The following is a 26,235-nucleotide window of genomic DNA, read 5'->3' as shown; positions in this document are numbered from 1 at the left end:
ACTGGAAGGGTGTTGTTTTCCAACATGATAATGCAAGACCACACATTTCTTTAAGAACCAGATTAAAAAATTGCTGCAGTTCAGCTGGGATGTGTTACCCCACCCTCCATATTCACCAGATATTGCTCCTTAGGATTTCCACTTATTCCAGTCTCTGCAGAATAGTCTTCATGGTAAACATTTCAATTCCTTGGATGATGTAAAAAGATATTTGATGAATTCTTTGCCATGAAACCACCTTAATTCTGGAAAGAGGTATTTTGATGTTAAAGGAAAGATGGAGACGCATTGTGCAACAAAATGGTTCATATTTGGTTGATTAAAAATGTAATGGTAAGTATTTATTGATTTTTTTCTTTCCTTTAAAAGTCGGCACGAACTTTCCAGACAACCCAATATATATCAATATATACATACTTGTCAATATACATATATATATATATATATATATATAGATATATATATACACACACATCGATATATACAATATATACATATCTATCGATATATACATATATATATATATCAATATATACATATCTATATATATCAATATATACATATCCATATATCAATATATACATATCCATATATCAATATATACATATCCATATATCAATATATACATATATATACTGTCTGGATGTTTTGCAATATATATATATGTATATCAATATATACATATATATATTGCAAAACATCCAGACAGTTAGATGATACAAAAAAAGAACAACAAAACCAGGCAGACAATACAAGGAAACAAGGACGAATATATATATGTGTATATATATATGTGTATATATATATTATATATATATATATATATATATATATATATATATACACACATATATAGACCCTAATAATATTCAGAACCAGAGATATGGAAACCATGATGGTGCTATGGAGGGCATTCAGCCTTAATCACCTAGATTACTGCTCCCAGTTATGGTTACCCAACAGTGTAAAATTAACAGCAGACCTTCAAGCAACCCAGCAAAGGTTCACCAAGAAGATCGTCTCATTGCAATAGCTCAGCTACTGGGAAAGGCTGAAACAGCTAAGACTCTACTCCCTGAAGCGAAGGTTGGAGAGGTATGCAGTAATTTATATCTGGAAGATCCTTCAAAGAATAGTACCAAATTTTGGCATTGAAAGCTACACCAACGCTAGAATGGGTTGACACTGCATAGTGCCAAAGATCCCAACAATGCCATTGCGCTCCAGGACCAGATACTGCAACACCCTGGGTTTCCGGAGCCCACAACTTTTAAATATTCTCCCACAGAGCCTGAGGAACCTGCACAAAGTAGATGCCGGCGTTTTTAAATGAACGCTGGACCTCCTCCTGTCAAGATTCCCTGATGAACCAACCCCACGGCAAGAGATGCAAATGACGGTAGCTACATCAAACTCCATTCTTTGCCAAGTGCCACATATTGGAGGAGGCTCTCAGTAATAACAGTGTAGCAAAACGGCGGTGCATGGCCAAAGTTCTGAGCTGAAACTACAAAAACAAAATACATATATATATATATACTGAGCCTCGTCTGGCACCTGTGTCGGTGGCACATAAAAAACACCATCCGAGCGTGGCCGTCTGCCAGCCTCGTCTGGCACCTGTGTCGGTGGCACATAAAATCACCCACTACACTCTCGGAGTGGTTGGCGTTAGGAAGGGCATCCAGCTGTAGAAACACTGCCAGATCTGACTGGCCTGGTGCAGCCTTCGGGCTTGCCAGACCCCAGTTGAACCGTCCAACCCATGCTAGCATGGAAAACGGATGCTAAATGATGATGATGATAAGAAAAAGGGACAGGCAACAGGTTGCCCTTTTCTTATATACAGTATATATACTGAACTTTACAGAAGTTCCTACCGTTAATCAGCTATATTTACATACCGAATTCTACCAGTAAATAATTGTGGTCTTTTTTAAGAACCATTATAGAAATTATTTACTCTTATTATTATTATTATTATTATATATATATATATATATATATATACCAATAATAATAAAAGGGTAAAATCAATTAATTAATAATTATTAATTTTACCAAGTAGTCCAGTACGTTAAAATAACCCTTTAGGGTAACATTATTCAAATATTCTATAATTATAAGTATAATTATAATCAGAGGGTCAGCTAATTGCTTCACCACGCACCAAATTTAGAAATAGCAGTTAAAATACTTTTTCCACTACCATAAATATCTCTCAGACCACATAACACACTTTTTTTACGTAGGTAAAGAGAAAAAAAATAACGAATACACACGACTTAGATTAGCAACATACGTGTTTTGGGATTAAAGTAACTTTTGAGGATAAATATGTATTCTCATTTGGGCTGTAAATATTTTTGGAAGTGCTGGTTAAATATCAGTTATGCGATGATGCTTCATCGCATACATATTTAATTCTAGCACCCTCAAATTTATATTTGAAATGCTACACTGATGAGGTGAAGTAAGTAAGTAATTATAACTTTACTTTAATCCAGAAATGCGTATGTGGCTAATCTAAGTCGTGTGGATTCGTTATTTTTTTCTCTTTACCTACGTAAAAAAAGTGTGTTATGGTCTGGGAGATATTTATGGGAGTGGAAAATGTATTTTAACTGCTATTTCTAAATTTGGTGCATGGTGAAGCAGTTAGCTGACTCCTGATTATAATTATAAAATATTTGTGTGTGTGTGTGTATATATATATATATATATATACTTTATTTTAAGCAGCAGAAAATTCAACAAAATCTGTTACTCTGAGTTTCTCGTTGCCGTTCATCAGACAGTTTTTGCTAGAATGGAACCGATATATCAATTGAATTGAATTGATATATCGGTTCCATTCTAGCAAAAACTGTCTGATGAACGGCAACGAGAAACTCAGAGTAACAGATTTTGTTGAATTTTCTGCTGCTTAAAATAAAGCATATTACTCTACCACTGGTATTTGAGTACTCTTTTTTCCACCTTGCTTCACATTTATGTGTTTACTCCGGTATATATATATATATATATATATATATATCAATGTGTGTGTGTGCGCGTGCATCTCAGAATGCAGCATGGAGCCCATACAATACAACAGAGATACCAACACAAAAATAGTGCTTTACCCAGAAATGCATATTGCACACACATATTCAAACATAAATGTGTCTGTTCACAATGCACACATGCAAGTGCACAGATCAATATTATAAAACCTCAGTTGTGTTGCTGTTTTGTTTACTGGATTTTCTTCTTTTTGTCAGTCTATAGGAATAGAGAATGAGATGGCAGTGGAGAGAGAAAATTTAACAAGAAGTAGTGAATTAGATTGATGAGAGATTGACAGAGAGAGAGGCAGACAGAAATAGCCAATAGTTAAGCAGCAAGTGAGATAGGGAGTCATGTGAGTAGACAGTGAAATATAGTCAAGAATGGGAACAAAGAGAGAGAGGAAAGAACAGTGTAAGTGAGACAGTGTGAGGGTTGGAAATAAAGAGCTCTACAGTAAAGAAGGATAATCAGACAGGTAATGAGATAGAATGAGAGGCACAGAAAGTGAGAGAAATAAGTGGATATTAGAGAGCACAAGAGAGACTCATGTATAGATATCAAAGTTGGGTGAGAAAATGCTGGGAAATGAAGGGAAGAGCTGGAAGCAGATTTTAATGGAGATCAAGAAAGAAACTATTGAAAGAGAAAGGTAGAATAGAGAGAGAAAAATAATAAAGACGTTCATGAGCTGGTGAGAATAATGGAGAGTGAGGAGTGAGGAAGCATAAGGATAAGGAAGTGAACAGATAGTTTTTCCATATATTCAAGAAATCATTGTGAGTCAAGCGGATGAAGAAATGCCCAGTCACAAAGAAACAGCTTGACACTGAGCAACAAGAAAGATGAAGATAATCACAAGTTACAGTTGAATGTGAATTGGAGGCAAGAGCTATAAAACAACAACAAAAACGCAAGAAGAGAGAGAAGCAAAGGTTTGAAGTAGAAAGACAAATTGAAATTACTACACAAAAGAAAAATGGAGACAAAAGGTTTGGAAAAGAAATTGTTATTGAAAGGAGATTTCAATCATATTGCTTCTGACAGGTACTATAGGGAGCACTCCGTCGGTTACAACAAGGGTCCCAGCTGATACGATCAACGGAACAGCTTGCTCATGAAATTAACATGTAAGTGACTGAGCAATGCACAGACACGCGTACCCTTGATGTAGTTCTCAGGGAGATTCAGCATGACACAGAGTGTGACAATGCTGGCCCTTTGAAATACAGGTACAACTCATTTTTGCCAGCTGAGTGGACTGGAGCAATGTGAAATAAAGTGTCTTGCTCAAGGACACAACATGTTGCTGGGAATTGAACTCACAACCTTACAATCGTGAGCCGAATGCCCTAACCACTAAGCCACGCACCTTCACTATACTATGCAAATATATAACCTCTCTGTAACTTGAAAGTACACCCCAATACATTTTGTTCACCATCTCTGTCTCCCTCCACTTTTCTCTCACTCTCTCTTTTTTCCAAACAGGGGAACTATCTATCTCCTATACTGCAAGATACCTGTTTCAGACATTCTATCATACTCTAACCACTCATCACCTAACACAGAGTCACCTTCCTCAATACTACTCCCTCCCTCAGTTGAGGGATCTTGTCCCGCAAATTACTTGATGAGCACCTGGCTGGTGCCAGGGCCACAAAAAAAGCATCCAGTACACATGGTGAAGTGGCTGGAATTAGGAAGAACATCCAGCTGCAGAAAACATGTTAAAGTAGACAGCAAAGCCTGGCACAGTCCTCTCACTTGCCAACTCCTGACAAACCATCCAACCCATACCAGCATGGAAAATGGGCATTAAATGACAATGATGATTTCATATATATTACTATTGCTGCTGCTGCTACTACTGCTACTACTACTACTACTATAATAATAAAGGCGGCTAGACGCAATATAAAACCAAAAAGGAAAAATTCAATTGTCACTTAGAGACTGGGTGTGCAGAGTAGCAACTACTTGCTAGAAACAAGAGTCAAAGACCCATATAGCCACAAAAAGCACACTGTCTTTGTACTGACAGGGGGAATAACTGCCCTACAGGGAGCAAGGTCACTATACTAGCAAGCTAGTTTCACTTGGAATTAAAGCTCAGCAGTAGTGACTACTCCATGGCTAAGCTAAATCCTACCTGTCAGGATATAGTATTTACCACATGAATCAATGGATGATTCAGCAAAATGGTAAAGTGAAAATTATAAAATATCGAAAGTGGCTAGACACAATATAAAACCAAAAAGAAAAAATTCAATAGTCACTAATAGTGATTGAGGGTGCAGGGCAGCATCTACATTGCTAGAAACAAGAGTCAAAGACTCTTATAACCACAAAAAGCACATTGTCTATGTTGAGCTGAGCTACTGAGACCCCCTTCTGTCATGACTGACCATGGGATTGCACCTAGATAGTTACCCTCCCAGGCACAAGTCCAGGCAAGGTTGTTTATGGAAGACCAGCAGTCGTGCATGCATACCGGCGTCCCCTCTCCACGCCACCAGTGTTATCCAAGGGAAAGGCAAAAGCCGAAACAGCTTGGCACCTGCGGCGTTGCAACTCATTTCTACAGCTGAGTGAACTGGAGCAACGTGAAATAAAGTGTCTTGCTCAAGAGCACAACACGCAGCTCGGGTCTGGGATTCGAACTCAGAACCTCGATCGTAAACTCGACGCTCTAACCACTGAGCAATGTCTATGTACTGACATATATATATATATGTTATATTTTAAGTTGGCAAGGAAGTCTTTTCACATTTCAATAAGAGAATAAGACAAACGCAATGCTTCTTTGGTTTAAGTGGTATATATTTAACCCTGATATTTCCTTTAATTATTGATAACAAAATTTCATCTAAGAAACACTAATTATCATTTTTAATCTTGTCACAATTAAACTCTTTTCCCTCTAAATAATGTTATAGTGATCTGAAAAGATGGTGAGCAGATGGAGCAAAGCCAAGAGAATATGTAGGATGAGGTAAAACTTTCATATTCAGTGCTATAATCTTTACCAGAATGACTAGAATGCTATGTCGTCTTACATTGTCCTGTAAGACCAACAGCCCTTTAAGACTGACCAACGATGCGAGTTTTTTCTGCAAATTTTTGTACAATGCTCCCACTTGATAACAATATTTCTCCACATTAACTGGAAAGCAGGTGTTAAATGATGATAATGATATATGTATATATGTGCACGTGTGTGTGTTTATATACATTCATACATTGCATAAAAGGCAGATGCTAAATGATGATATATATATATATATACACATTCACACAAACATGACTGTTCCCAATATGCATACACACACAAGCACACACACACACACACACATACTTTTATGGTTTCAGTCAATGTATAGTCACCATGCTGCGACACACCAGTCAACAGTTTCATTCAATCATACTGAATGATGCAATGGAATCAAGCCCTGAACCAAGTAAGTGCAAGGCAAACTGCATAACCACAGAGCCATGCCCATGCCAAAGTATAGATGTATAAATATCAAATAAATAGATAAATAAAAAGGAAGAGGTGAAGGTTTCAGATAAACAAGATCATTTGGATTATGTTCCAGGACTGGGGGCACTTAGCTGAAAAACAAATATAGTGTAATTTACCCCTTTTAAAACAAACCCACCTGAAACCACCCTTGGTCTAACAAAACTAAAATTGACCATTTTAAAATTGGAACAGACCATTTTAAAGTGTTTGTTCATATTTAAATTAGAAATTCCCCAAGTTATGTAGTCAAATACTGGATAAATTGTAATGAATTATAATTAAGGTATTCTATTAAATTCCGCCAAATTTTTTTCGTAAGTTAAATGAAACTTGAAACAGTGTATTGAGTTGTCAGTGAGTGGGGCGGGGTAGTTTAAAGAGATAAGCACTGTATTGTATTATTGTTAGAATTTAGCCCCAAATCAGCCTTGATCAAGTACACCTATGATCAAACACAATCTTGCTTTGTTTATTGTATTGGTTCATTCTCCAAGACAGTAGGGACTGATTTTCCTGCAGGTAAAGCACCACATAAAGGCTCCTTGTGAGAATGTACGTTAACTAATGATGTAGATGGAGTTCAGACAAGTTGTTAAACCCTCAAACATTTCAATTATTCTGTCAAATCAAAAGCATATTTATCCACATCCCTTTATTTTTAGTTTTTGAGATTTTGCTGATTTGATTATTTTTAGAATGACATTGTAGTGTTGGTGTGAGAGGCCAGATCTGGCCATTTTGAACATAAAACAGGTAGAATATTTGGGCCAGATATCATCAGTTTGAATGCTAAAGGGTTAAGTAAAAATTATGGTTAACAAAACCAATAAGAAAGTTAAGCTAATAACAGAGTGTAAATATTAAATCATAGTCGTGGCTGATGCCAGTGCCACCTGACTGGCATCCGTGCCAGAGGCATGTAAAAAGCACCATTCTAGCATGTTCAGTACCAGTGCCACCTGACTAGCCCTCATGTCAGTGGCATGTAAAAAGCACCATTCGAGCATGTTCAGTACCAGTGCCACCTGACTAGCCCCCATGCCAGTGGCATGTAAAAAACACCCACTACACTCTTGGAGTGGTTGGCATTAGGAAGGGCATCCAGCTGTAGAAACCTTGCCAGATCAGATTGGAGCCTGGTGCAGCCTCCTGGCTTGCCAGTCCTCAGTCAAACCGTCCAACCCATGCCAGCATGGAAACTGGACGTTAAACGATGATGAGGATTTTGCTAATTTTTCCATACTCGCATGGACTACATAAATATGTTGTTGAGGCATTATTTTATACCCAGCTGCTCTTCATTCAATTCTCTTTTTAACTACACATTTTCAAAGATGCAAACCCAGCAGGTGATTTCTTGTCAGGAGAAATGACAATATTAACCCTTTAGTATTTAAACCGGCCATATCCGGCCAAAATAGTTAATCTGTTTTATGTTCAAACTGACCAGATCCAGGCTCTCGCACCTACCCTACAATGTTATTCTATATTAAGTAATTACACCATCAACATCTTGAAGATATGAGACAATGCATGATTAATTCAAATCAATGGGAATCAATAAGCATTATGTTTGATAGAATAATCTGAACACTAAAGGGTTAATTCTTTAGCTCAGCAAGACTTGTGTTTGTGTTTGTGTGTGTGTGTGTGTGTGTGCGCGTGCACATAAGTATATCTATATGTGTAAGTGTATATATGTATGTATATTGTGTGTGTGTGTGGAGGTATTGTTTTATCACCCACATTTCCATGCTTGCATGGATAGAAGGGAATTTGTTAGGGTGGATTTTCCATGCCTAGATATCGTTCCTGTTGCCAACCTTTCCCAAGTAAAGTAACACATCCCCATGGCCAGACATCTTTTTACAGAATATTGGAAATGAAGGACACTATTTGCATGATGGTGACACTCATTTACCACTACCACATGATGTCAAGACAAGGAAACAGTAACACACACACACACACAACGGGCTTCTTTCAGTTTTTATCTACCAAATCACCTTTGCCCAAGGCTAGAGTAGAAGACACTTGCCCAAGGTGACCCATGGTGGGATTGAACCGTGCTATATGGTTAGGAAGCAAACTTCTTATCACACATCCACACCTAGCTCCAATTGTGGAGGGTGCCTGTGGAAGGGGTAGACCCAGTAAAACATAGAACAAAGCGGTGAGAAAGGGTCTTTGAATGCTGGGCCTCACTAAGGAAATGACAAAGCACCAGGAGATGTGGTGATTTGCTGTACTTGATAAGACGAGTCAAGCTAAGTAAAATCACTGTCTTCCACACATACAGGCTTGTTCTTTCAGGTGCTGGTGCCACTTAAAAAGCACTTGTGCCAGTGCTGTGTTAGCACACCCATGCCGGTGGCACATAAAACGAACCCAGCACACACTGTTAAGTTGTTGGCGTAAGGAAGGGCATCCACCTGTAGAAACCATGCCTCAACAGACAGCTGGAGTTTGGACAGCTCCCTGCTAGCCAACTCCACGTCAAACCATCCAATCCATGCCAACATGGAAAGCAGATGTTAAACAATGATGATGATGATGATATATTATACATGCAGGGGCTTGGCTGTTAAGAAATTTCAGTCCTACTGTACAGTAACTTAGGTAAATGCTTTCTACATCACCATTTGAGTGAAGTGGTGACAATGTTGGCATTCTTTGTTGATGTTATGATTGATTGCTCTGTACTTCTGAAGGCCTGTGAAATAAAGAAAATCCCTTACCTGAAAACAGCTATGGGTTGGCAACAGGGAAAACATCTGACCATATAAAAATCCTGCAGCAACTAACTCCCTGTCCAAACCTGAGCTAGTTTGGAAAATGGGCTTTTACTTTTTCATTACTACATTTCTCTTGAAATACACTGCTTTTGCTTAAATTAATTTTGCTTAAATAATAACTCTGTTCTTATTAAGCTGGTGATTGCAACATAAATTAACGTGAAATTTTGATAGAAGATTATAATTTAGATCACTTTAAAATAGAAAACTTGTATCATAGAACCAAGGGTGGTTTTGAGTGGGTTGGTATCAAAATAGTTAAATTAAGGAATATATATATATATAATCTGAGCTGGCCTCATCTACAAGTACATCAGGTGTCAATCTCTGCTGCTCCTATTTCAAGTGCTAAGTTAGGGATGAGGTCACACTTCATAGGCAAGAATAGCCAATATTCTGGCAGAGCGATTCAAAAGCTACCAAACCCAACACACGATATGAATTAGACAGAAACTGTCTGATCATGATTTTAGGGTTGGGTTTTGTTTTTTTTTTTTCTATCTCGCTCTCTTTCAAAATGCCATAAATATCTAATGTGTGTGTGTGGCAGACTGAAGTTACAGTCACCATGACCAGCAGTAGGAAAAGCTTGTCATATCAAACCTTTTCCAAGAACCTTAAAAGAAATTGCTGGACAAAGGAAGAAAGGTTTTTAGCTAAAGGAAAGTTGTCAAGTTTTATAGTTCACTCACAGCTGAAGATGGTGGAGTTACATTAAGTATATTGTTTGTCCGGTTGTCTATAGCGACAGTACAGCTGCGTCTTCCGACAGCTGCCGATGGACAATGAGCTGTCGAGGCTCCTATATGGAGAGCAATTTGGTCTTGAGTTTGGTCATTATCCATTATACTGCCAGACATCTATGGAAGAAGGAGAAGAAAAAGAGGTGAGAAAGAACACATTGGAACTAGAAAAATTATTATAGTTTTAAGCAAGGAGTTTAATTTTTCATGGGGAGGTATGCTTCGTATTTTTAGTTTCCTTGATGAAAAAAAGAAGATATAAGTTTGGAAAAGAAAGAAAATAAGGGAAGAAAACAAAGCCAAGTTTGGAAAAAGAATCTAAGTTTTGGAAATTAAGTAATTGTTAAAATTTCACAAACTTAACAAAAAAATAATCATAAGATAGCACTGGCATGGTTGTATGGTTATGAAGAATCATCCTGAACAACAAGGTCCCAGGTTCAATTCTAACTAAGTAGTGCCAGGGATTCACCTTGCGAGTAGAATTTGCTAGACAGAAACTAAGCAAAGGCCCAATATATAAATATATATGAGAGAGAGAGAGAGAGTGTGTGTGTGTGTGTCAGAGGCCCAACATGTGTGTTTTTGTGTGTGTATATGTCATCTGCTGATTTGATATCAGCAAAAGATATAAACATCGATGAGGAAATGTTTAAAAAAAAAAAAAAAAAACAATCCTCTCCAAGCCCCTGGAGATGTTTGTTCTGCATCAAATCTAGCAATCCCTTGTCACTGTCAGAAATACAATAAACTTAGTGATTAACCCATTAGAAACTTGTAACCAATAACGCCATCGATCACTAACTGTGCTATAAAATACTTAAGCTAGGTACAAGACCAAAAACATTTTTGAGGAAGGAGAGTGTACAGCTGATTATATATTGAGCTCCACCATTACTTCACTGGCACATGCTTCATCAATCCCATCCCAGAAGGATGACAGACAAACAGCTGACCTCAGTGAGGTTCAGACCTAGAACATGGAGAAACCTAAATACCAAACATATGCTGCTCTAACCAATAACACAGGCAACCAAAAGATAGATTGCTGGCAAGAAGGTCATGGATCTTCTCTTTAACCCTTTAGCATTTAAACTGGCCACATCCAGCCTCTCACACCTACCCTACAATTATTATTGTCATTTAGTATTTGTTTTCCATGCTGGCATAGCTTAGACAGTTTGACTGGAATTGCTAAGTTAGAGAGCTGCACCAGGCTCCAGTCTGTTTTGGTTTCGTTTCTACAGCTGGGTGCCCTTCTTAATGCCAACCACTCCATGGAGTGTAGTGGAGTGGACGTCTTTTACATATCACCAGCATGGGTGCCCTTAACATGTCACCAGCACAGGTACCATTTACGTGTCACCAGCACATGTGCCTTTTGCATGTCGCCAGCACGGGTGCCTTTCACATATCACCAGCATGGGTGCCCTTTGCATGTCACTGGCACAAGTGCCTTTCATGTCACAGGCTCTAGCCACAACCATGATTCCACTTAGCTTGACGTGTCTTCTCAAGCACAGCAAATCACCAAGGGTCTCAGTCACTTATCACCTCCATATAAACAATCACACCAATAACACATCATTGAAATCTTAAAACTACAAGATAATGTACAATTAATTCAAACCGAAGTGAATATATGAGCATTGAATGCTAAAGGGTTTAAAAACCAAATTTACCAATTTCTTAACCGAATTTTCCAGAGAAGACTAACAACCAAACATATTGACTATTGAGATGCCTACACTTTTAGGTTATATTGTAGAAGTGGGGTGGAGTGGAGACGGTGCAACTTGGTATCTAATTCAAAGGAAGAATACAATGAAAATACAAAATGTGATGCTAAAATATCAATCAATGCAACTATATAGGAGACAACAGAAATAAATCATTAATGAAACCGATCAATGGAATTGCAGATGTGTTACCAGTGCCGGTGGCATGTAAGAGAACCTTCCGTTTCGCGACCGTTGCCAGCGCCGCCCCGACTGGCCTCGTGTCGGTGGCACGTAAAAAGCACCATCCGTTCGTGTCCGTTGCCAGCCTCGCCTGGCCCTCGTGCCGGTGACATGTAAAAGCACCATCCGTTCGTGGCCGTTTGCCAGCTCTGTCTGGCACCTGTGCGGGTGGCACGTAAAAAGCACCCACTACACTCACGGAATGGTTGGCATTAGGAAGGGCATCCAGCCGTAGAAACACTGCCAGATTTGACTGGGCCTGATGAAGCCTTCTGGCTTCACAGACCCCAGTAGAACCGTCCAACCCATGCTAGCATGGAAAACGGACGCTAAACGATGATGATGATGATGATGAATATTAATAAGGTAGAGAACAAGGGATAAGCAGAATCGTTTATCAAGTTGGTAATTGTTTCTGCTCGCTACTCTCTTATGTTCACGTATGTGGCATTTATTTCACTTTTTTTTTTTTAACCCATTCTAGCAGGGGTTAGGGAATAGTGTTCATATTGTTTTTCAAGTAGATGACTTTACTGTCTTGAACTTGTTTCCCAAATAAGGGAATTTTCATTTCACTCATCTTTGAAAGGACATGGTTCTATGGTGATTTGTTGACAGGGCATGCTTGAGGACTCTGTGCCCACAACCCACCCAGAAATAAGTGGGCAAAAGAAGAGGAGATGAGGTGGGAATAACATATGTTAAGTTAACAGTTTTTGTGTGATTTTGAATAGTCATGTCATCTAAGCTGTAAATCTAATCAATTCCTGAATTTATCAGTGATTCTAAGACTACATCCAGAAATATATGTAGAAGAGTGATGACTATGTTGAGGCTTTGAAGGGTAAGATAAGTGAATCAGTGATGCAGAGGCAGTAGCAGAAGGCAGAAAGGTAAGAAAACACAAAGAGTTCAGAGTTGATGAAAAATATCTATGATAAATGTACACCATGGAAGACTTGAAGAGCCGATGGTGAAAGACAGTTGCTGTATACCAAAGAAAAAAGGCAGATATAGAAAGAAGCTCGGCAGACAAAGTTGAGGATGTTACTACACCTAACTGAAGAAACAATGCAAGCAATACACATAGAGACATGCATTACAGATTCTATTAACAAACAAACATCTACAGATTAAACAGTTTTAAATCTGTGTGTGTACACATGCGCATGTATAATGTTTAGAGGTTGGTGAATACTTTACTTACCATTTGCTTTTGGTATTCCGTGAAGAGCTTGTTGTCCTCTTCAGCCTCCAGCTTTTTGATTGAAGGTTTACTGATGCGAGGTGAACGCTTTAGTTTCACCTCATTTTTTGATGGAGTTTGTTCATCAGATTCACTTTTCTTCAGTGCAGGTCTGCTGGGGTGAGAGGTAGGTTTCTTCACGGCACTCCCTCTTTTAAAATTAATTATATCTACATTGATGGGTTCTAATTTCACTTCCGGTTCTTCTAGGGAGAAAAGAAATAATTTGTATTGATTATTTAGCAAAAACCAAGGCTTCCTCTCTCTCTCTTATTCTCAAAACACAAAGATGCACATAATAAAACAAAGCAATCCCCATGCTAACGACTAAATGCAAATCAATAGACGTCCTTTTGCTAAGCTATATATACCTGGAAACACAAATAAATGATATTCTAGCCAACAAGGGATTCTCAATGTGTTTATGCAACCTGATATAAATAGTCAAATTTCACTCATATCATACCCTACTATCTTTTAACCCTTTAGCATTTAGCATATCCAGCCAAAATATTCTACCTGTTTTATGTTCAAACCAGTCAGATCTAGCCTCCCACACCTACCATACGAAGTCATTCTAAATAGATACAATCACATCATTTAAGCTATGAGATAATGCATGATTAAGTAAAAACAATATGAATGAATAAGCAATACATTTGACAGCGTAATCTGAATGCTAATGGGTTAAAGAAATAATGAATAATGTAATGTTGGGGCAAGCGAAAGCGAAATCGAAATCGAATTGAACCAGCCAAGATCCCTGGTCTGGTGGTACGTAAAAAGCACTATCCGACTCGTGGCCGATGCCAGCGCCGCTTCGACTGGCTTCCGTGCTGGTGGCACATAAAATACACCAATCCGACCGTGGCCGTTGCCAGCCTCGCCTGGCACCTGTGCAGGTGGCACGTAAAAAGCACCCACTACACTCACGGAGTGGTTGGCGTTAGGAAGGGCATCCAGCTGTAGAAACATTGCCAGATAAGACTGGAGCCTGGTGCAGCCTTCTGGCTTCCCAGATCCCCAGTCGAACCGCCCAACCCATGCTAGCATGGAGAACGGACGTTAAACGATGATGTAGTCTTAGATAATCTGAATTGGTCATGTCTGGACTACTTCTGTTCATCTAGAGTTAATAATGGATGATTACATTACAGATGAGAGAGATGTAAGTTGACTGTATCAAATGTCTACATATTATTGGTAATTGTTGTATCTGATTGAGCCCCACTCCACTCCTTCAAAAGAGAACAAACTAACGATGACCTAAACAGGATTTGAAATCAGAGTATAATCTGCCAAAAACCACTTGTAGCAAATATTTTCATTTTACAGACAGATGATACGATTCTTACATCAAGTGAACAGGATGGCATCTACTTTCAGTTGAACAATGCATTAAGAAAAAGCAGATTCTGAAACATTTAAATACCATTACCATTTCCAGAACTCTTTTTTTTTTTACCAATTCCAGTAACCTTTATTATTGCAATATGAAGGAACCCAGCTAAGTCCTTATCCTTTCCTATTTTTGTTTTATTTAAATAAAGATGAGATATTCCCCAAGATAAGACATTGATAGAATAGATGAAAATAGAAACTGTCTGCTGTACCAGTCATCCAGATGGAAAAGTAGTGAAATAACCAAAATATCAATGAGATAGTACCTGATAGTTTGCCCTCAGACTAGAGACATTGTTGAAATGTTTGCATCACAATGGACTCTGCTAAAGGTACTGAAAAAACAGTCAGTATTGGTGGTGATAAACCATTCAAGAAAAAATACAGCCCATCCAATAGACCCCCACCAGTCTAATTTCATTCACAGTGGACTTAGTTCAACCCAAGATTATTAGTATTAATCCTTTTGATACCAGCCTGCTTAAGACCGCCCCAGGTTTTATGACATAAACTTACTGTTTTAAAGTTGTCTAGATTATAATTTCCATCAAAATTTTATGCTAAATTGTTCCAGGCCCCAGCTTAATAATTACAAAGTTTTATTTTACTAAATTCTACATTATTTCAAAGATTAACTGAAACAAAGGCAACTTATGTTAACTGAGATATGGTAACAAGAGGGTTAAACACTTGTCCACAGTGTCATATAATCAAGGCAAGGCAAACTTCTAGGCCACCCAGCCATGATAATGATTATAAACTATATTTGGGTACAATTCAAAGATTCCTTAAATGATTGTAATTAAAGTCCTAAATCTTATCAGCTTTAACACACACATTCATTTAACATTAAGTAGCTTTGTTTCTACCTTAAAGACTTAATGCAGGTTTTAATACATTTATATAATTTCAAACATTTAAAATATAAGATTTCTCTTTAGGGTAAACAATGTTTTTCAAAAGAAAAGAAAAAAAAATTTGCACTAAGCATTTAAAAGCCAATGTCTCCTTTTGCCAGTCAGTTTTCAAAGCAATGTCTACTTAGTAAAAGGGAACCAGTCCCAACCTTCACTCCCCATGAATGAAAATAATAATTAGAGATAAAGAGAAGGAACCCTCTTCCCACCTCCACATTGGTCAATAAATAAGTCTGTTATTAGCTGATCTATATTGATCAGTTGATTGATTGATTTATTGGAGAATAAACAACATCTTACTCTATATATTATATTCAATGGAGTTCAGACGTCTATTTTCTTCTACATCAGGCAGTTTTAGCTTTACAAATCAGTCGTTAAATATAGTATCTAGATCTAGATATTAATCTGCAGTAGCAAACAGAATGTTGAGCGGGTGAGGTCAGTGTGTTAGCTCAAAAAGTCTTGCTTAATTCTTTTGACATCAATCCTGCTGAAATATCTCTAGCACTTACTGCTACAAAACTGGTTATTTTAAAAGTGTTCTTAAAAACTTCTGTGAATTTTTTGTTTATGTTCCAAACATCAGCTGAATAATAGAAAAGTTACTTTACTAAATCTCTTCAAATTCTTGATAAATTTCCACAATTTATTCAAGTAGATAAGCTGTGTGTATCTCACTAAGAAATACAGCAACAAAAGGGTTCACATTCATTGAGCGAAACACAATGCACTCTGGTGAACTGTGCGCTGCTTCTGTCTCTTTCATTGTCACTACACAAAAGATACAAGAGTGGCTGTGTGGTAAGAAGTTCAGTTTTTCAGGAATGTGACACTTTAGGCAAATGTCCTCTACTCTGGCCCCCAGGCCAACCAAAGTCTTGCGACTGGATATGGTAGATGGAAACTAAAACAAACTTGCCATGCACACATACATGCATGTGTGCTTGAGTGTGCCATTGTCTTAATATTACATGATTAAGTGTAAATAATTGTCACTACCACACAAGCAATCATTCATTTCCAATGTTCCACCAAAACATGTCTAGCCATGAGGAAAAATTACCTTGCTAAGAAACTACATGGGGAGGGGTAACAACAGGAAGAGAATCTGGCCTTAGTAAATCTGTCTCAAACAAACTCCATCTGACCCATGGAAAAACAGACATTTAAATGATGGTGATGATGATGATTGTATGAATTATATGTAAATTTACTTAGGATTTAGATAGTCACATTTAGTGATTTCCTTCGTCTTATAAAATTTGCTGTGGACCGCCAAAGACTTTGGGATGGACTACTGGTGGTTCACCTGGGCCACAATGTAAATCACTACAGCAAACTCCCCTCCCCGATATTCTACTCATGCTCACATGCCTGCTTTTATTATATTCTACAGAATAACAAGCTGTTGACAAACTAACAAGAGAGGTTCTATTTGGTTGCTTAACCTGTTAGAAATAGCGGCTAAATCTCCCTCAAATCACATCCTGCTATCTTAAGAAAAATGTACACTGGATAATAGAGCCGATAGTAAAATACTTTGTAAGGAGGTGGGAAACAACACATCATGCCTTTGATTATAGGGTCTGGCCCATTGAGCCACTGACTTGGAGTTACGCAACAATGACGACAGCAACAACAACAACCATATTTGACCCACATATAGGAGAGAACATGTATATTTGAATACATACTGAGGTGGTAACATGTGTGTATTTAACTGTAGGAAAGGACCATATATATATAATTAATCAACAGATATGGAACGATAGTGATTTGATTGCCTCTAATTATAGGTCTGTTCAATTCAGTCACCGACATATGGTTAAACAACAGCAAACACCATATTGAAGGCACGCATAAGTAACATACATATACACACACACAGATACACTTAAAGCAAATTATTGCACTGGGATATTATATTTATAAGCTATCATCACTTGATAACTGACATGCCAGCACCATTTGTCAGCTTGTATAACAGACAAAGAGTGCATTTAGGAGACAACCAAACTCATAGGGTCAGACAACAGAGATGGTGATAGTAATAGTGGTGAAGAGGAGGCGATGTTAGAATGATGTAGTTGAGTTAACCCTTTCGTTACCATATTTATTTTGAGATGCTCTGAGTATCATCATCATCATCGTTTAGCGTCCGTTTTCCATGCTAGCAATGGGTTGGACGGTTCTACTGGGGTCTGTGAATCCAGAAGGCTTCATCAGGCCCAGTCAAATCTGGCAGTGTTTCTACGGCTGGATGCCCTTCCTAACGCCAACCACTCCGTGAGTGTAGTGGGTGCTTTTTACGTGTTTAAATATAACAAAGAATTTAATAAAATAACAGTTACCATTAAGCTAGTGTTAGGAACATAAACTGTGACTAAGGTTTGGTGGAAGATTTTAACGCAGGAGTTTTGAAAACAAGACATTTGTACTACAGAGCCAGAGGCGGTTTCAGGCGGGTTGGTATCAAAAGGATTAATGTACCTTATATCGATGTAGAGGACATTATTTTGCTGGTGAATAAGACTATCAAAAGGGTTAGAAATCTGCCCCCCCCCCCCCCCATTTCATTTTACTTAGTGATGTTCTATTGTGTTAGCATGTTTCCTGAAATAGTCTTCTTTTGGATGTGTTCTAAGAATGTTGACTCTTTTTACCATATTCTTAGTAGTTGTTGATTTTTTAAAAAGTGGACTTTTAAAAATTGCATTTTTAACATTGTAAGTTGTATAAAATATAATAATGAAATTATTGTATACAGTGCTCAGGTGCACCACAACTTGTCAGAAAGTGCATATAAAGTACATGCAGTAATGTAGAAATGTCTGGAAAGTGAACATGCTTGTGTGTGTATGGAGGGGAGAAAATCAAGTGTAGTGTTGGCGAATCTCAGGAAGCATGGAAGTTTTGAAGGATGCAGTGCTCCGACAACTAACAACCGACGCCGGCAGTTTGTTCCACGCCTCAGCAACTCTCAGCGTGAAAAAAATGTTTTGTGACCTCACTAGTGAAATCTTCGGAAAAATGGTATTGTGAGCCAGCTTTTTTGTTTTATAGGATGTGTACAAAATATAGTAATGCATGGTAAAAGTATAAACCATTGACTTGTATTATTTCTTATAACTTGCAGTTTTGGTTTTTAAAAAAATTAAAACAGTAGACATACACACACACACTTCTATGTACATATATACACATATAGGCGCAGGAGTGGCTGTGTGGTAAGTAGCTTGCTAACCAACCACATGGTTCCGGGTTCAGTCCCACTGCGTGGCACCTTGGGCAAGTGTCTTCTACTATAGCCTCGGGCCGACCAAAGCCTTGTGAGTGGATTTGGTAGACGGAAACTGAAAGAAGCCTGTCGTATATATGTATATATATATATATATATATATATATATATATATATATATTATATATATATATATGCATGTGTGTTTGTGTGTCTGTATTTGTCCCCCTAGCATTGCTTGACAACCGATGCTGGTGTGTTTATGTCCCCGTCACTTAGCGGTTCGGCAAAAGAGACCGATAGAATAAGTACTGGGCTTACAAAAGAATAAGTCCCGGGATCGAGTTGCTCGACTAAAGGCGGTGCTCCAGCATGGCCGCAGTCAAATGACTGAAACAAGTAAAAGAGTAAAAGAGTGAAGAGATACAAAAATGCATTTTCTCCATCTGTTTTGATGTCACTCTATCCATGATAGCAAAGATTAGATGACACTTTGAGAGAAGGTTTTTACCACAGGATGCTATTCCTGTTGCCAACCCTTATTTTTCAAGTAAAGAACATTTTATTCCAAAGGAATTTATAAAACACAAAGCTAGCAGATGATCTGCCAGCTACAAACAATGACATTATCTTCCATGGCTCAGCACAAACTGTAAACATCCACACAGATATTATTCTGTGATTTCATGTTGTGAAGTTAAAGGTCATGAGTTGAAAATTGAAAAGGTTATTGCTGAATGCCAGGTTGTCTACACCGAAGACACCTACCTATGTCAAAAGTCTTTCCAACTATAATTAAATCACAGTTCATAATCCACAAAGTTCCTTTTTTACAATGGTAGGGTGTGTTTTGAGGAATATCTGACAGCTATTTCTTAACAAGCTGAGTGGAATTTGTTACAAAGACTCAATCATCATCATCATTGTTCGACCGTGGTCGAGACTTTCATAGTCTTTTCAAATGGCTAATAATGTGTGCGCGTGCCACTACTACACAGAGTGGAAAGCATTGTACAACCAAGTACTAAAGAAGATCTTTCCTCCTCCATGAAACAAAGCTGTTCCCGCTGGACGTCAACCCAGTATTTCTAAGCTACGGACCCAGTGATTTATTGTAAGGTTATCTCCCTAGATAGATTGCCTTCACTACGGCTAAGGAGCCCTTTCTACCCCACAAAGACTCAAAAGGTTTATGCTAAAATGACAGCTTTATGATTACGGTGCCTATCTATGACACCTACTGGATGTGTATTCTACATAAGTTCACATCTCAAGCTAAACAGTTCATTTTACTTGTCCCTCAATATAATTTTCCTCAGAGAAGTGCTGAGTCTTCCCTGCAACAGTTGCAGTTAATAGACAGGAATGGACTGTTTTATCCACCCAACACTATAGATGCTGGGGTAAAGTACTGTGAATCAGAGTGGATTGCCAAAAAGATACGCTTTACCTTGACAGGAGGGGTTATGCTACATGTGAAAGTACACAACCTAGTGGTTAGTGTTCAACTCTCAAAAATTTGAAGGCTTGATTCCTGGACTGAGCAATGTGTTGTGTCTTTTTAAGAAAGGTGCTTCATTTTCAGTTGCTTCAGTCGAATGGATACCAGTCAAACGCTGCTACAGTTCTCTTACCAAGAGTGTATTTATGCTTGGTTGTGACAACAAAGGCCCCTAAAACAATTAGTGAAAACGTGGCACCAGCTACCAGGTTACATTCAACTATCAGTGAGCGACAGCTATGGTTTTATCTTTTATCCTTTACTTGTTTCAGTCATGGGATTGTGACAATGCTCAGGTACTATGTTGAAAGGCTTCACACTTCAGCATTTAATTCTATCATATCCAGCCCAAATATTCTACCTGTTTTATGTTCAAACTGGTAAGATCCAATTTCTCACACTTATGTTGCAATGTCTTTCTAAAAATAAACAATATCATTGAAATCTCAAAGCTATGAGGTTAAGCCATAAGTAATTGAGATAAGCCAAAAGTGAATAGACATTATATTTGACAGAGTAATCTGATTGATAAAGAATTAAGTAGAACAAATTGAAACTTGTTTTTTAAAGACCAATGCTTATTCTATTAGTCTCTTTTGCCAAAACACTAACTTACAGGAACAAACAAACCAACAGTTTGTTGTGTGGGGGGTGGGGTGCAAACACACATACAGACACACAGAGGCATCCATGCAGTTTCCATCTACTAAATACACTCACAAGGAGTTGATCAGCCCTGAGGCTACAGAACACACTTGCCCAGGGTGCTCTGCAGTTAGGAAGGACTGAACCAAAATAACTTAGTTGCAAAGCAAATTTCTTAACAACAAATAACCATACCTGTCACCCACCCACTTTTATTTTTCTCCCCCGTATGTGAAAATAATATCTCCCTATATCTGGCGGTCTACTCCTAACACATCCAGGCTACATCTAACTTACCCTAATGACTAATGATTAAATTTGCTAAGATTTTCAGTTCAGTCACCACCCTTTAGCATTTAAACCGGCCATATCCGGCCAAAAGTATTCTGCCTTTTTTATGCTCAAACTGGCCAGATCTGGTCTCTCACACCAACCCTACAATATCGTTTTAAAAATTAACAGCTACCTCATCAAAATCTCAAAACTATAAGATAATGCATGATTAGTTCAAAACATAGTCGATGAAAAAGAATTAATTTTGGTAGAATAATGCAAACACTAAAGGGTTAAGATTAATTATTTGGGGGTAAGATATAACTGTATTTTCTTATTATAATAATAATAATAATAATAAATGTGTACAGTGCTCAGGTGCACTACAACTCATCTAAAGTGTATATATAATCAGGTGTAGTTTCAGCGGATTTCGGAAAGCATGAGGGCCTTAAAGGATGCAGTGTCATGGCAGTCAACAACTGACGCAGGCAGTTTATTCCATGCTTCAGCAAGTATGTGTCTAATAATCCTGATTTTTATATGCTGATTAGGGTTTGATAGATTTGTAGACTGAAGTATCTGCATGCATCGACATTTAAGACTTCCTCATGTCTGATCATCAAGTGAACATGCTACCTAAGTGGAAGCAATTGAATGCTAAATGTGTGTGTGTGTCTGTATGTATGTATGTATTGTATTATTATTATTATTATTATTATTATTATTAAGGCAGCAAGCTGGTAGAATTGTTAGCACGCCGGGCAAAATGCTTAGCAGCTTTTGGTACATCTTTATGTTCTGAATTCAAATACTGCTAAGGTTGATTTTTGCCTTTCAGGGTTGATAAATTAAGTACCAGATGAGTACTGGGGTTAATGTAATCGACTTAACCCCCCTCCCCCCAATCCCAGGCCTTGTGCCTATAGTAGAAAGGATTATTATAATTATTCATCATCGTTTAGCGTCCACTTTCCATGCTGGCATGGGCTGGACGGTGCAACTGGGGTCTGGGAAGCCAGAAGGCTGCACAGGCCCAGTCTGATCTGGCAATGTTTCTACGGCTGGATGCCCTTCCTAACGCCAACCACTCCATGAGTGTAGTGGGTGCTTTTCACGTGCCACCGGCACAGGTGCCAGACGAGGCTGGCATACGACCACGGTCGGATGGTGCTTTTTACGTGCCACCGGCACGGAGGCCAGGCCAGGCCAGGCTGGCAACGGCCATGATCGGATGTGATTATTATTATTATTATTATTCAAGCAGACAGAACAGTTAGCATGCCAGGTAAAATGCTAAGCATGCATTTCATCCATCTTCACATTCTGAGTCTAAATTCCACTGAGGTTGACTTTGCCTTTTATTTCTTCTGGGTTGATAAAATAAGTACCAGTTGTGTACTGGGGATCAATGTAATCAACTTACCCCTTCTTACAAAATTTCAGGCTTTGTGCCTATATTAGAAAGGATTATTACTATTACAGCAGTTAGCAAGCCGGACAATTTGCTTAGCGACGTTTCGTCCATCAATACATTCTGAGTACAAATTCTGCCAAGGCCAACTTTACCTTTCAACCCCTTCTGACAATAAAATAAGTAGCAGTTGAGCAGTGGAGTCAATGTAATCAACCAGCCCCTTCCCCCTCCACAACATTTCAGGCCTTGTGCCTCTAGACAAGGAGGATTATTATTATTATTATTATTATTATTATAATTATTAAGGTGGGTAGCTGGCAGAATCGTTAGCACGTCAGGCAATATGCCTAGCAGCATTTCAACCATCTTTACGTTCTGAGTTCAAATTCTGCTGGGGGCAACTTTCAGGGTCAATAAAATAAGTACCAAGTCATCACTGAGGTCAATATAATTTTTGACTAAAACCCCTCGACCCAAACTTCAGGTTTTTTGCCAACAGTAGAAAGATTTGAGCTAGCAGGATCATTAACATACTGGACAAAATGCTTAGCATCATTTCACCCATCTTCACATCTGGAGTTCAAATTCCACTGAGGTTGACCATACCTTTCATCTTTTCGGTATCAATAAAATAAGTTCCAGTCAAGTACAGGGATCAATGCAATCAACTTCCTCCTCCTAAAGAATTCCCAGCTAAAATAATTCTTTTCTTTTGATTATTTTTTAACCCTTTAGTATTTAAACCGGCCATATCCGGCCAAAATAGTTAACCTGTTTTATGTTCAAACATGACCAGGATCCAGGCTCTCACACCTACCCTACAATGTTATTGTACATTAAGTAATTACACCATCAAGATCTTGAAGATATGAGATAATGCATGATTAATTCAAATCAATGGGAATCAATAAGCATTATGTTTGATAGAATAATCAGAACACTAAAGGGTTAAGGCACTGGATTAGCAGATTCATTAGAGCATCAGAAGAAAAATGCTTTACCATATTTGTTTCAGCTGTTTAGATTCTGATCCAAATATTTTACATCACTCATTAAAAGTAGCCAAGAGCCAGAAGAAGGTGAAGTTGAACATGGTGATAGATTAAGACTACCACTCAAATACATGACTGCTCCACTGACAGACCTATACTCAAATTTCCATCTACCAAATTTAACTCACAACATAATGAAGAGAGGCCACTCAAGTTGTCATAGAGAAGGGTTGATTGAAATTAAAATCCACATAGTTGTGAAACAAACTTCTTAACCACACAGCTACTACCAAATTAGTATTGAAATTGTTAAAAAAGTGATATCTGTTGATCTTAATCACCCAATTTTTTAAATACATTCAGAAATTTTGGTTTTTTAAAAAAAGAAAATTAATCATCACATATTATCATGAAGACTGCAGTACAATGTTCAGCTGGATGCATTTTATATGGCACCAGCACTGGCAGGTTCACCAATGTAAATTGCAAGACAAAGATCCTTTGAGAGGGGAGGGGGCAATCTTGTGACAGACGATGAAACGTTAGACTGGTACTATGGTAACCAGCCACACATCATCATCATCATCATTTAACATCCGCTTTCCATGCTAGCATGGGTTGGACGGTTCAACTGAGGTCTGGGAAGCCCGAAGGCTGCACCAGGCCCAGTCAGATCTGGTAGTGTTTCTACAGCTGGATGCCCTTCCTAACGCCAACCACTCTGTGAGTGTAGTGGGTGCTTTTTACGAGCCACCGGGACGGAGGCCAGGTGATGCGGTGCTGGCTACGGCCACATTCGAATGGTTCTCTTATGTGCCACCGGCGCTGGTATCACAACTACAAATTCCATCATGACAATCATAAACAATTGCCTCAATGGCTTGATCATAATGAAACACTTTCCCAAACTGAAATTGTATGAACAGAAGATTATGGAAATTGTCTGGTTTGCTATTGGTATTCATCATCATCATCATTTAGCGTCCGTTTTCCATGCTAGCATGGGTTGGACGGTTCAACTGGGGGTCTGTGAAGCCGGAAGGCTGCATCAGGCTCAGTCAGATCTGGCAGTGTTTCTACGGCTGGATGCCCTTCCTAACGCCAACCACTCTGTGAGTGTAGTGAGTGCTTTTTACGTGCCACCCGCGCAGGTGCCAGACGGAGCTGGCAAACGGCCACGAACGGATGGTGCTTTTACGTGCCACCAGCACGGGGGCCAGGCAAGGCTGGCAACAGACACGAGCGGATGGTGCTTTTACATGCCATCCATTACAAATATAACAATATACATAATTCTAGTTGTAGAAATCCATGGGCACTGCCTTCCCTCCTAACACATACATAAACTCAGTAATCTACACAAAAGAAACATAATTTTTTTTAAATGTCATTTTATATGGTAAATTCTGAAAATTTATTTTAGGGATGTAAGTGTACATATTCCAAGACATGCTGGTTTATGGCTGAGACCCAAATTGCATCCAAGAAATTGACTTTATCAGCTTTATCAAAATTTATCTTTGACAAAATGAAACTAAAACATATTTCACAGTCACACATCTTGCGTTTCTTTTGCAGTTCAGTGTATATGAAGTTTCCAGTTGTGGAAAGGCATTGCTAATTGAGAGACATGCTGTCCAAAAATTAAGGCTTAAGAAGAGCTTCCACCCAGCCTGCTGTAATAGCACTAATACATTGCCAAAACCAGGTTTAGAAATGAAAGATCAATCAAAATGTTTCATAGCTCAAAGCTCTCTAAAGCTTTCATTGTCATGGTTAACCCTAATGGCTCATAGAAAACAAGTAACTGCTACATGGCTACTCAGACTGTTAGAAATAGCAACCTAACTTCTTAGGATCACACCCTAATATCTTAAAAACAAAAAAAAAAAAGCACATTAAATAATGCAGTCCGAGATGTGTTACATCCAATGATAAAGAAATGAGATGGTCACAGTTGGAACAGATTTGATCATGCACATGATTGAGATATACTTCTAAATAGCAAATGATGCTGGTTAGTTTCTTCTTCAAGATAGCATCTTATCCCCACCACCACGAGAGAATAACTATAATTTGAATTCTCAACTCCAACTAAAGTATCATGATGAACTGAACTGACAGTTTTGTTTGAGCACTGGATAAAATGCTGTGGCATATTTTGTTACAATTCTTCTACTAAGAGTTCAAATCCCATCAACGTCAACTTTGCCTTTCATTTTTCCAGGAATCAATATAATTATTATTATTGCGAAGACATGTTGGGGCAAGCGAAATCGAAATCGAATTGAACCAGCCAGGATCCCTGGTCTGGTGGTACGTAAAAAGCACTATCCGACTCGTGGCCAATGCCACGTAAAATACACCAATCCGACCGTGGCCGTTGCCAGCCTCGCCTGGCACCTGTGCAGGTGGCATGTAAAAAGCACCCACTACACTCACGGAGTGGTTGGCGTTAGAAAGGGTATCCAGCTGTAGAAACATTGCCAGATAAGACTGGAGCCTGGTGCAGCCTTCTGGCTTCCCAGA

At 38.4% G+C, this 26,235-nt stretch overlaps 1 protein-coding gene across 9 annotated transcripts in view; it reads right to left on the bottom strand.

Annotated features, from left to right (window-relative positions):
- Positions 1-26,235, bottom strand: part of LOC115219644 (histone-lysine N-methyltransferase NSD2) — a 141,246-nt gene that overhangs the window by 37,388 nt on the left and 77,623 nt on the right. For 7 of the 9 annotated variants that reach the window (XM_029789810.2, XM_036509695.1, XM_029789809.2 and 4 more), the window contains 2 exons: positions 13,281-13,525; positions 10,062-10,229 (listed from right to left, as the gene is read on the bottom strand). In XM_029789810.2, coding sequence (XP_029645670.1) covers positions 10,062-10,229; positions 13,281-13,525 — 413 coding nt within the window. The remainder of the gene's footprint in view (positions 1-10,061; positions 10,230-13,280; positions 13,526-26,235) is intronic. The other 2 variants (XM_029789813.2, XM_029789814.2) reach the window with 2 other exon arrangements.

Source organism: Octopus sinensis, linkage group LG15 (assembly GCF_006345805.1).
Source record: "Octopus sinensis linkage group LG15, ASM634580v1, whole genome shotgun sequence".
NCBI lineage: Eukaryota > Metazoa > Mollusca > Cephalopoda > Octopoda > Octopodidae > Octopus > Octopus sinensis.
This window is presented reverse-complemented; position numbering and strand designations above follow the sequence as displayed.